At 66.6% G+C, this 12286-nt stretch overlaps 1 protein-coding gene across 1 annotated transcript in view; it reads left to right on the forward strand.

Annotated features, from left to right (window-relative positions):
• The first annotated feature begins 942 nt into the window (after window positions 1–942).
• The window catches only part of TMEM8B (transmembrane protein 8B), a 41962-nt gene continuing 30618 nt past the window's right edge, over window positions 943–12286 (forward strand). The window contains 4 exon segments of the mRNA XM_077816944.1: window positions 943–1048; window positions 7180–7369; window positions 7878–8085; window positions 11757–11890. Coding sequence (XP_077673070.1) covers window positions 943–1048; window positions 7180–7369; window positions 7878–8085; window positions 11757–11890 — 638 coding nt within the window.

Below are 12286 nucleotides of genomic sequence, written 5' to 3' on the forward strand. Positions count from 1 at the left end.
CTCCACTCCCCTGCTCTGCCCCACCTCCACCCTATTCCCTCCCCCCGCTCCAGCCCTGCCCCACCCCAACCCACCTCCACTCCCCTGCTCTGCCCCACCTCCACTCCCATCTCACCCCATTCCCGCCACCCGCCCCAGCCCAGCCCCGCCCCACCCCACCCCAACCCGCCTCCATTCCCCTGCTCTGCCCCACCTCCACCCTATTCCCTCCCCCCGCCCCAGCCCAGCCCTGCCCCACCCCAACCCACCTCCACTCCCCTGCTCTGCCCCACCTCCACCCTATTCCCTCCCCCCGCCCCAGCCCTGCCCCACCCCAACCCACCTCCACTCCCCTGCTCCGCCCCACCTCCACCCCATTCCCGCCACCCGCCCCAGCCCAGCCCCGCCCCACCCCAACCCGCCTCCATTCCCCTGCTCTGCCCCACCTCCACCCTATTCCCTCCCCCCGCCCCAGCCCTGCCCCACCCCAACCCGCCTCCATTCCCCTGCTCTGCCCCACCTCCACCCCATTCCCGCCACCCGCCCCAGCCCAGCCCCACCCCAACCCGCCTCCATTCCCCTGCTCTGCCCCACCTCCACCCTATTCCCTCCCCCCGCCCCAGCCCAGCCCCACCCCAACCCACCTCCACTCCCCTGCTCTGCCCCACCTCCACCCTATTCCCTCCCCCCACCCCAGCCCTGCCCCACCCCAACCCACCTCCACTCCCCTGCTCTGCCCCACCTCCACCCTATTCCCTCCCCCCACCCCAGCCCTGCCCCACCCCAACCCACCTCCACCCCATTCCCGCCCCGGCCGCCGGGCAGCGGGGAAGCAGCGGCCCCTGGAGCAGCAGCAGCAGGGGCGGGCCGGCGCGGTGAGTGGCAGCGGCTCGGCCAATCGTCGGCGGCCTGCAGGGCGATCGGCGTGCGCCGGGCCAATGGGCAGGCGCGGGGCCTGACGTCATGGCTGCGGGCGGCTGCGGGGATGGTGCGGGGCCGGGGAGCGCGGCGCGAGGCATGGCCCGGCGGCTGCTGCTGCTGCTGCTGCTCGGCGCGGGGCCCCTGGCCGGTGAGGGGGGCCCTGCGGGGCCGGGGAGGGGGGATGGGGGGCCGGGGGGGAGCCTGCGGGACCGGGGGCGGGGATCCTGTGGGAGCTGTCCCTGTCCCGGTGCTGATCCCCGGGGAGGGGGACCGAGGGGAGCTGTCCCTGTCCCGGTGCTGATCCCCGGGGAGGGGGACCGGGGGAACTGTCCTGACCTGGTGCTGATCCCCGGGGAGGGGGACCGGGGGGAGCTGTCCCTGTCCCGGTGCTGATCCCCGGGGAGGGGGACCGGGGGGAGCTGTCCCTGTCCCGGTGCTGATCCCCGGGGAGGGGGACCGGGGGGAGCTGTCCCTGTCCCGGTGCTGATCCCCGGGGAGGGGGACCGGGGGGAGCTGTCCCTGTCCCGGTGCTGATCCCCGGGGAGGGGGACCGGGGGGAGCTGTCCCTGTCCCGGTGCTGATCCCCGGGGAGGGGGACCGAGGGGAGCTGTCCCTGTCCCGGTGCTGATCCCCGGCGGGGGGGCCGGGAGGAGCTGTCCCTGTCCCGGTGCTGATCCCCGGGGAGGGGGACCCAGGGGAGCTGTCCCTGTCCCGGTGCTGATCCCCGGGGAGGGGGACCGGGGGGAGCTGTCCCTGTCCCGGTGCTGATCCCCGGCGGGGGGGCCGGGAGGAGCTGTCCTGACCTGGTGCTGATCCCCGGGGAGGGGGACCGGGGGGAGCTGTCCCTGTCCCAGTGCTGATCCCCGGGGAGGGGGACCGGGGGGAGCTGTCCCTGTCCCGGTGCTGATCCCCGGGGAGGGGGACCGGGGGGAGCTGTCCCTGTCCCAGTGCTGATCCCCGGGGAGAGGGACCGGGGGGAGCTGTCCCTGTCCCGGTGCTGATCCCCGGGGAGGGGGACCGAGGGGAGCTGTCCTGACCTGGTGCTGATCCCCGGGGAGGGGGACTGAGGGGAGCTGTCCCTGTCCCGGTGCTGATCCCCGGGGAGGGGGACCCAGGGGAGCTGTCCCTGTCCCGGTGCTGATCCCCGGGGAGGGGGACCGGGGGGAGCTGTCCCTGTCCCGGTGCTGATCCCCGGGGAGGGGGACCGGGGGGAGCTGTCCCTGTCCCGGTGCTGATCCCTGGGGAGGGGGACCGGGGGGAGCTGTCCCTGTCCCGGTGCTGATCCCCGGGGAGAGGGACCGGGGGGAGCTGTCCCTGTCCCGGTGCTGATCCCCGGGGAGGGGGACCGGGGGGAGCTGTCCCTGTCCTGGTGCTGATCCCCGGCGGGGGGCCGGGAGGAGCTGTCCTGACCTGGTGCTGATCCCCGGGGAGGGGGACCGAGGGGAGCTGTCCTGTCCTGGTGCTGATCCCCGGCGGGGGGGCCGGGAGGAGCTGTCCTGTCCCGGTGCTGATCCCTGGGGAGGGGGACCGAGGGGAGCTGTCCTGTCCAGGTACTGATCCCCGGCACGGGGGTTGGGGGGAGCTGTCCTGTCCTGGTGCTGATCCCCGGTGGGGAGACGGGGGGAGCTGTCCTGTCCCGGTGCTGATCCCCGGGGAGGGGGACCGAGGGGAGCTGTCCTGTCCAGGTACTGATCCCCGGCACGGGGGTCGGGGGGAGCTGTCCTGTCCTGGTGCTGATCCCCGGTGGGGAGACGGGGGGAGCTGTCCTGTCCTGGTGCTGATCCCCGGCGGGGGCGCCGGGAGGAGCTGTCCTGTCCCGGTGCTGATCCCCGGGGAGGGGGACCGGGGGGAGCTGTCCTGTCCCGGTGCTGATCCCCGGGGAGGGGGACCGAGGGGAACTGTCCTGTCCAGGTACTGATCCCCGGCACGGGGGTCGGGGGGAGCTGTCCTGTCCCTGTTGTGATCCCCGGCGCGGGGACCAGGAGGAGCTGTCCTGTCCCGGTGCTGATCCCCGGGGAGGGGGCCAGGGGGAACTGTCCTGTCCCGGTGCTGATCCCCGGCGCGGGGGTCGGGGGGAGCTGTCCTGTCCCGGTGCTGATCCCCGGCGCGGGGACCAGGAGGAGCTGTCCTGTCCCGGTGCTGATCCCCAGGGAGGGGGCCAGGGGGAACTGTCCTGTCCTGGTGCTGATCCCCGGCGCGGGGGTCGGGGGGAGCTGTCCTGTCCCGGTGCTGATCCCCGGGGAGGGGGCCAGGGGGAACTGTCCTGTCCTGGTGCTGATCCCCGGCGCGGGGGTCAGGGGGAGCTGTCCTGTCCCGGTGCTGATCCCCGGGGAGGGGGCCAGGGGGAGCTGTCCTGTCCCGGTGCTGATCCCCGGCGCGGGGGTCGGGGTGAGCTGTCCTGTCCCGGTGCTGATCCCCGGCGGGGGGGCCGGGGGGAGCTGTCCTGTCCCGGTGCTGATCCCCGAGGGGCCAGGGGGAGCTGTCTCTTTGCCCCGTGCTGAGCCCCGTGGTGTGACAGTGCTGGGTGCTCGCGGCCTGGCACTGGGTGGTCAGACGCTGGGGTGATGGGTATGGTTGACCACAGTCCCAAATCACTCATAGGCTTCAAAGCAATCGCTCTGCCATCTCCCCTCCCCCATTCTGAGAACCCCCTCCTCCCATTACATCCCCCATTGTGCCCCCAGTATACCCCAGTACCTACCCCCACCATGCCACCCTACCCCGCTCTGACCCCGTGTCATCCCCACCCACCCTGCCACCCTCCCATAGTGACACCCCCTGCACCCCGCCCGCTCCCTGGGTGGTGTCACCACCCAGCCTCATGGCCCTTGCCGGCAGCTAGGTCCCTGCCTGGCCCCCTGCTGCTGCTTGGGGAGTTGCTCAATCTCCATCCATTGGGGATCCCCCCCCGTGGGGGTCTGGGCCAGGTTCCTGTGCCCCCAGCCAGCCCTGTGATGGGGAGGGTGAGACTCAGGGCAGGGGAGTCACCCTGCCTGGCTGCGTGGGATCACTGACCCCACCTGCGAGGGTCACCGACTCACCTGGGCAGAGGGCAGCTGCCATACAGCAGGAGCTGGGTTTATTCTCAGGGTGGAAGTAGAGATATTTCCACCAGCACCCAGGGCGTGGGGTTAATGCAGAGTGGCTGGCTTTGGGCACATGACGGGCGCATTTCCGTGGGAAGGGGGGCGGAGGGGGAGATTGGGTGGGTTCTCTTGAGCTATGGCTCAGCTTGACAGCACTTGTACTGACAGTGAGGGCAATCGGAGACACAGCCTTTGCTCCAGGCAAAGGGGTATGTCTGTCAGGGTACGGCCGGCTGTGTCTGTGCACACCTATCTACACACGCGCCCCAGCCCACACGCACACCCCCGGGGAGTGGTGGGTTCAGTGCCCAGACGCTGCTCGGGCCGCCCTGCTCCCGCGGCGATGAATTGTGCTGAGCAGACACCCAGGCCACGGCCCCAGCACCAGGCCTGAGGTCCCTGCCCGGGACTGGCTCCTGCTGGGGTTTCCCGTCACTGTGGCTCGCAGGCTTGCTGGCGGGGGCTGTAATTAATGTCTCTCCTGTTCGTCCCCCTGGAGCCCTAGTGCACACGCCCGGGCGTGAGTGCTGCCGGGGATGCTTGGCAATTGCCTGGCGAGTTCCCGGGGAGGAACACTTGGCCACGATCATTCCGGCTCTTGTGATGGTTGCGCAGGAAGCTCAGTCCCACCAGGGACAGTGACGCTCAGCTCCCATCACCAGCCTCCTGCTTTGATGCGATCACTGCCAGGCCCATGGCAACCCAGCCAGTGGGAGCCAGATCCCACCTCCCCCAGGCCGAGGGCAGGAGACACGGGGCGTCTGCTCCGCAGGCAGCAGCATCCGGGCCAGGGGCTGGCAGAGCAGCCTCTGCCCTGACTGGCGGAGAACTCCTGGGCTTGCTACAGCAATGTTCCCAGCGCAGGTCAGCTGAGCCGGCGAGGCACAGCCCAGTCCCGCCACCGAGATGGGGGAATACGGAGAGGTTGGCTCACAGCCTGGTGTCCCCGGCCCCCAAACACCCCCATGTGTGACGGTCTGTTTCTCACCCACCCCAGAGAACGTGGCCCGTGTGGTTTGCCCTGTGCTCGTCCTGCACCAGGCCGGCTCTGCCTCTGGATGGGGCTGGGCACTGAGGTGCCTCCCTTGGCTCTGCTTCCATTTTATCATGGTCTCATTCCTCTTCTCTGCGCTGTGGCCAAGCAGCCCCAGCAGGCCATGCCTGCTGCCCCGGGAAGGGACTGGTGCTTGGGGAAAGGCGAGCTTGCCCCTGGGCCAGCCAGAGCCGGGACCGGACCCAGCCTGAGGTGGTGGGAGCAGGAGGTCACCGTTGGCATGGCGTGTGCTGGACAGGGAGGATCTCCAGGTCCCTCCATGGTGCAGCAGATGGCATGGAGCTGTCAGAGGGCTCCCACGTGGGTGCCGTGGGGCAGAGGCCCAGTGGGTACCTGGCAGCATGTGCTCCTATGGGGCAGTGAGGACAAGGCTGCCTTTTCAACAGGGCTGCAGGGCAGAATCCTCCTTGCAGGGGCCCAGCGTGAGGCCCCCAGGGCCCCCCTGAAACGTTCAAAGGAGCATGCTCCTGCAGCTGGGGAGAGGTGCTGCCCCTCAGCGATGGAGCAGCAGAACCCCAGCTGGGGCAGGATGAGGGGCCGGGGGACACATCTCACCCCGGGCAGATCCCACACGGCACCAGCTGCCGGGCGCTGCGGGGACCGCTGGGTCCATTCGCTGCAAGGAGCAGGCAGGCAGCTGGGAGTGAAGGCTTCATTCCAAACACACCTTGCCCCAGCTACCAGGAGCGTGGCCTTCTTGGCCCAACACAGTGCAGCGTGGCTCTGCATGCCTGGATAGCACGGCATGCATGTCCCCGCGTGGCACAGGGCATGCGTGGCCCGGCCTGGCACATGGCACACAGCGTTCACGGCCTTGCGTGGCACAGGGTGCATGGCACACATGGGCCCCCTTCCTCGGAATCTGATGCCAGAGCTGTTGTAGGGCCACAGCGATCCTGGCCCGGCTCAGAGGTCTGCCCTGACTCCGTGCGGGGGCACAGAAGGGTTTGGTGCCCAGCCCCCGTTCGCCCTAGGGCTGCTGCGGGTGCAGGGTGCAGGTACCTGGCTGGGGTCGCCGCACCCTGTGCGTTAGTGTTTCCCACCTGCCATCAGGCAGCGCTCCCTGCGTGGCTTGCCCTGCCCCCACCCCCTTCGGGAGACACTGGATATAAAGGGGATCAGCCCCAGAGTGCCGGGACAGGCACCCCCAAGGGCGACCCAGAGGAGGGCCGAACTGGGAGCCTGAAAGCAGCCAGACAGATAGCCCCGCCAGGCTGGGGTCCGGCCAGCGCTGAGCCCCGGGCAAGCCCTGCACCTGCTTGCTCAGCGCCGGGGGAGGGCTGGGGGAGGGGGGAGACCCCTCTGACTCTGCTGATCTGGACTTTCCAAACCCCTGTCAGTTTGAAGCACTGAGCCAGCTGTGCGGGGGGTGGGGCCGTGTGTCCTGGCTTGTGGGGGAGCCGGGTCGATGGGTGGAGAGATTGGGGCAGGAGAGGGTGTGACGCAGCAGCTGGGCAAGGGACAGGGACATGAGCGATGCTGAGGAGTCACAGGGGCGTGATGGACCCGAGTGCGGGTCACCTCTATCAAGGAGGCTGGAAATTCAAGGGGCTCAGAGACAGGCTCAGAGTGGGGCCATGAGAACCCCTCCCTCCCATCTGAAGCGTCTAGGAGTGCTGGGAGGAATCAGGGCTGGGATGTGACAGGGGCACAGGGTAGCGAGTGGTTAGAGACGGGCGGCTGGGGCTGCCCTTCACCCGCCCTCCTGACACCAGGCGAGGGTGCACTCCAGGAACTGAAGGGCAGCAAATTCGTAAGGGGCAACGGAAAAGCTTTCTGCACATGGTGCACCGTGGGCCTGCGGAACTCACTGCCACAGGGCTCAGGCAAGGATCAGCCACTCCTGGGGAGCAGGAGGGCAGCCAGGCACATCAGAGAGGAGGAGAATGGAAGGGACATAGGATGAGCCAGCTGCAGCTGAGGGGGTTGGGGGAACTCCCCCATGGACAAGCTGTTCTGCAGCTGGCCACCAGGGGGTTTCCTGCCCCTCCCTCTGAGGCAGCTGGTGCTGGGCCCTGTCAGCGCCAGGAGACCGGGCTTGATGGGCCCATGGGCAGCTGGCTGGGAATTCCTACATCCCAGGCCATTCTGGCTCATGGCCCCACTTCCTTCCCCTCCCCCCTCCATGCCCTCTTGCAGACGGGCTCTTTGTGACTGATTACTTCACCCGCACGCCGCGCAAGCTGAGCCCCTTCCGCTCCTTTGCCAGCATCGAGCTCTTCCACTTCCGCATCCCTGAGGACACCCTGGTCGCCGTCTGGAACCTCATCACCTTCAAGGAGCAGGGCGGCACCTTCGGGGACCGGTGCCCGGACCGCAGCGTCACCGTGTGGGTGTCGGGGTGGGGGGGGCCGGGGGCTTGGTGCGGGCCCAGGACTCCGGTGCCTGGATTCCTCTGGGGCGGGGCCCAGGTGGGCTGGCACATAGGGAGTGTCGTGCAGGCATCGGCCCCCTTCTGGGGACACGTGACTCTCCCCCAGGGCTGCAAGGCCCCTCGCTCCCACCTGCCCTTAGGGCAAAGGAGCCTGGGCTGTAAACCCGCCTGCCGGGGCGACACAACACACGGCGAGGGGGGCCTTGCCCCACACTGGGACCGCGGGGTCTCTCCCTGCCACCTCCCGGGATCGCCCTTCCCAGGGCGTTGCGGGTCGGGATAGCGGGGCCTCGGCACAGCGAGGGTGGGCAGGTGCCAGCGAGGGGATGTACCTGTCCAGGTGCAGTGTCCCTGGGGGCAGATGGTGCCAGGTTCCTGCTGCCGGTGCCACCCTCCCCGCCCGCCAGCTGCTGGGCTGCTCTCTGCCCTCCCTCCGCCCGCTCACGCGCTCTCTGCCCTGCAGGTATTTCCGCTCCGGGGCTCCCCCCATCATCGCCCCCCTCCACACCCACTTCCCCCGGGACACAGCCGTCCCCGGCTCCTTCACGCTCACCCTCACCTGGAGCCTGCCGAACCGCACCACCGGGGTGTTCAACATCACCAGCCCACTGCCCGGAGACTGGTTCCTGGCCGCCCACCTGCCCAAGGATGAGGGCAAGATCTCTGTCAAGGTGAGGGGCCAGCAGGGGAAGGTTAATGGCCGTGTCCCCACCCCCGACACCAGAGGCAGGGACAAGCCAATGCCCTGTGGGGCACTAGAGCTGCCCCAGGCTGGGCCGGTGGAGGGCAAGGCCCCTATTGCTCTGACTGAGGGAGGGGGATTCCCCATGGCTGTGTCTGGGGGAGGAGAGGGGGGTTCCCCATTGTTCTATCGGGGGACAGAAGGGGGAGTCCCCATTGTTCTGTCTGGGGGAGGGGAGAGGGGTTCCCCATTGTTCTATCTGGATGACAGGAGGGGGGATTCCCCATTGCTGTGTCTGGGGGAGGAGAAGGGGGTTCCCCATTGTTCTGTCTGAAGGAGGGGAGAGGGGGGTTCCCCATGGCTCTGTCTGCGGGAGGGGAGGAGGATTCCCCATTGCTGTGTCTAGGGGAGGGGCAGGGGGCTCCCCATGGCTGTGTCTGGGGGAGGGGCAGGGGGCTCCCCATGGCTGTGTCTAGGGGAGGGGCAGGGGGTCCCCATGGCTCTGTCTGGGGGAGGGGAAGGGGGCTCCCCATCAATTTCTGTGGCAGAGGCTGCCAAGCTGTGACAGGTGAGCCTGTGGGCAGAGGAGTGCTGTACCGGGGTCTGTCCCCTTTCAGGGGTAGTGGCCCCGGGGTCAGCCAAGCCCTGATCTGGGACATGGCCCCTTTAAGGAAACAGATGTTCAGGGGAGCAGCAGATCTGCTGGGGAAATGGGGCCAAGTGTAAATCTGGAGCCACCTCCTGAAAAGCCAGCTGCAGGGGTACCCCCAGGAGGGTGACCAGCTGGGGGAGCAGCAAGCCTTCAGAGAGGCTCCCTGGGCTGGGGTGGCCTGCCTTAGTCACAGCCCCAGGTGCGGGGCTGGGGCCCCAGAACCAAGGGGCTGACATGTGGGTCCAGGAGCTCTGTGGAGCCCAGATGCTGGTGGCCTGGGAATGCGGCCGGAGGCCTGGCCCCAGGAGAAGGGCCGGGAAGGCCTGCTGGTCGCGGAAGGCCTGGTGAGAGCAGGCGAGCCCCGTGGGAAGGACCCCGCAGAGAGGCCAGGGGTCACAGAGCTGCAGGCCAGGGGACCTCTCTGTGCCTCAGCTCCCTGAGGGTCACACACTCACTGGGGTCAGCCCCTCAGTGTCCCTGTCTCCTGGGACCAACCCTCGGAGCCTCCAGCACGCCTGGGTCAAGCTGGGAGCTCCCTGCAGCGAGTCCCCTCAACCAGACCCCTCGGAGAGGCTGCACCCCCAAAGGGAGTGGTGCCCCCCGAGTTCCTGACTCTCAGTGACTCCCAGCCAGCAGGGCAGCAGCAGGAGGGTTCCTGGCTGTGTGGGACTACCTCTCCCCCGCAAGCTTAGTGTCATCTGCAAACTTGCTGAGGGTGCAATCCACACCATCCTCCAGATCATTTATGAAGATATTGAACAAAACCAGCCCCAGGACCGACCCTTGGGGCACTCCACTTAATGCCGACTGCCAACTAGACATGGAGCCATTGATCACTCCCCGTTGAGCCCGACAATCTAGCCAACTTTCTATCCACCTTATAGTCCATTCATCCAGCCCATACTTCTTTAACTTGCTGGCAAGAATACTGTGGGAGACCGTGTTAAAAGCTTTGCTAAAGTCAAGGAACAACATGTCCACTGCTTTCCCCTCATCCACAGAGCCAGTTATCTCGTCATAGAAGGCAATTAGATTAGTCAGGCATGACTTGCCCTTGGTGAATCCATGCTGACTGTTCCTGATCACTTTCCTCTCCTCGAAGTGCTTCAGAACTGATTCCTTGAGGACCTGCTCCATGATTTTTCCAGGGACTGAGGTGAGGCTGACTGGCCTGTAGTTCCCAGGATCCTCCTTCTTCCCTTTTTTAAAGATGGGCACTACATTAGTCTTTTTCCAGGCGTCCGGGACTTCCCCCGGATCGCCATGAGTTTTCATAGATAATGGCCAATGGCTCTGTAATCACATCCGCCAACTCCTTGAGGACTCTCATATGCCGTGCATCCGGCCGCATGGACATGTGCTCGTCCAGCTTTTCTAAATAGTCCCGAACCACTTCTTTCTCCACAGAGGGCTGGTCACCTCCTCCCCATGCTGTGCTGCCCAGGGCAGTAGTCTGGGAGCTGACCTTGTTCGTAAAGACAGAGGCAAAAAAAGCATTGAGTACATTAGCTTTTTCCACATCCTCTGTCACTAGGTTGCCTCCCTCATTAAGTAAGGGGCCCACACTATCCCACAGGCTAACATACCTGAAGAAACCCTTCTTGTTACTCTTAACATCTCTTGCTAGCTGCAACTCCAGGTGTGATTTGGCCTTCCTGATTTCACTCCTGCATGCCCAAGCAATATTTTTATACTCCTCCCTGGTCATTTGTCCAATCTTCCACTTCTTGTAAGCTTCTTTTTTGTGTTTAAGATCAGCAAGGATTTCACTGTTAAGCCAAGCTGGTCGCTTGCCATATTCTTTACTATTCTTTCTACACATCGGGATGGTTTGTCCCTGTAACCTCAATAAGGATTCTTTAAAATACAGCCGGCTCTCCTGGACTCCTTTCCCCCTCATGTTATTCTCCCAGGGGATCCTGCCCATCAGTTTTTGAGGGAGTCAAAGTCTGGTTTTCTGAAGTCCAGGGTCCGTATTCTGCTGCTCTCCTTTCTTCCCTTTCTTCGTTACAGCAGGCTGCAGGCAGGGCCCACATGTGCACCGGGGGCGGAGTGGGTAGAGTCAGAATGCACGGCCAGTAGGGGCCCCAGATCACCCAGTCCCACCTGCTGTACAGCACAGGCCCAGCCGCCCACTAGCCCCCCAGCCGGACTGGGAGCAGGAGACCAGGCAGTGACGTGTCACAGGCAGAGGCCAGGAGGGGCCGAGGGGCAGCTCAGCTCCGGCCGGAGGCCAACAGGTAGCTGGGGTCAGTGAGTGACCGGGCACAGGGCAGTTTGGCACTGGGCCAGCAGTCGACCTGGCTGGTGACCCAGGTCTGGGGCTGGCGGCAATCTGGCAGCCTGGGGCTCCTCTGGCTGCGGGGGTGGGGGACGGGACGTGCTCAGTGCCCAAATCTGGCTGTTATGTGGTGGGGGTACTCAGTGCCCGGATCTGGTTGTGGGGGGTGGGGAGGCCAATCGAGGAGGGGGAGGGGTGCCCGGATCTGGCCATTGTGTGTGTGTGGGTGCTTGTTGCCCGGCTCTGGCTGTGAGGGGGTAGGGGGACTGTTGGGGAAGGGGTTGAGGGTGCCCGGATCTGGCTGTGATGGGGTTGAGAGGCCGGTGGGGGAGGGGTTAGGGGGGTGCCTGGATCTGGCTGTGATGGGTTGGGAAGCTCAGTGCCCAGATCTGGCCATGAGGGTGTGGGGGGCGCTAAGGGGGAGGGGTCGGAGGTGCCCAGATCTGGCTGTGAGGGGGTGGGGTGGCTCTGTGGGGCAGGGGGAGGGGGGTGCCAGGATATGCTCATGAGGGGGCGGGAAGGCCAGTGGTGGAAGGGTTGGGGGAGCCCAGATCTTGCTGTGAGGGTGTGGGGGGACTGTGTGGGGGGCAGGTTGGGGGTGTGCCAAGATCGGGCTGTAAGGGAGTGGGGAGGCCAGTGGGGGAGGGGTCAGGGGGTGCCCGGATCAGGCCGTGAGGGGGTGGGGGGGCTCGGTGCTCAGCCCCGCTCTGACTGCCCCCACCCGCAGGGTCTGTACGAGGAATGCCAATACCTGTTCCAGCCCCAGCTCATCGTGCAGCGCCTCGTGGGGATCGCCGTGCTGTACCCCGGCTACATCAGTGCCCAGAGCATCGCGCCCCACAACCGCTCCAGCCTCTACAAGTGAGTGGGGGGCCCCTGCTCGGGGGGATCACTGCTCTGTGCCGGGGGCTCTGCTGTGGGGCTCTCCCAGCTCAACAGTGGGGACGAGCTCCCTTCTCGGGGCTGGGGCTGGGGTCCCCTTCAGTGGCAGGGGATCTCCCCACTTCCTGCCCACCCCAAGAACTGAGCCTAGCCAGGGCTGAACGTGGCCCCCCTCTTTGGGGGGATGGCAGCAGCCGATCATTCAGCCCCCCTCCCCCATTCTCAGGGGGACACCTGTCCCCCAAGCCGGTTCCCCCGCGGGCAGACTCAGTCCAAGCTCCTGCTGACCCCGGGGTCACAGGGCACCAGCCCCCCATGACCAGGGGGGAGGGGAGCATCCTGGGTTGTGCGTGGCCCACAGGAGGGGGCCTGGCT

Source organism: Eretmochelys imbricata, chromosome 5 (assembly GCF_965152235.1).
Source record: "Eretmochelys imbricata isolate rEreImb1 chromosome 5, rEreImb1.hap1, whole genome shotgun sequence".
NCBI lineage: Eukaryota > Metazoa > Chordata > Testudines > Cheloniidae > Eretmochelys > Eretmochelys imbricata.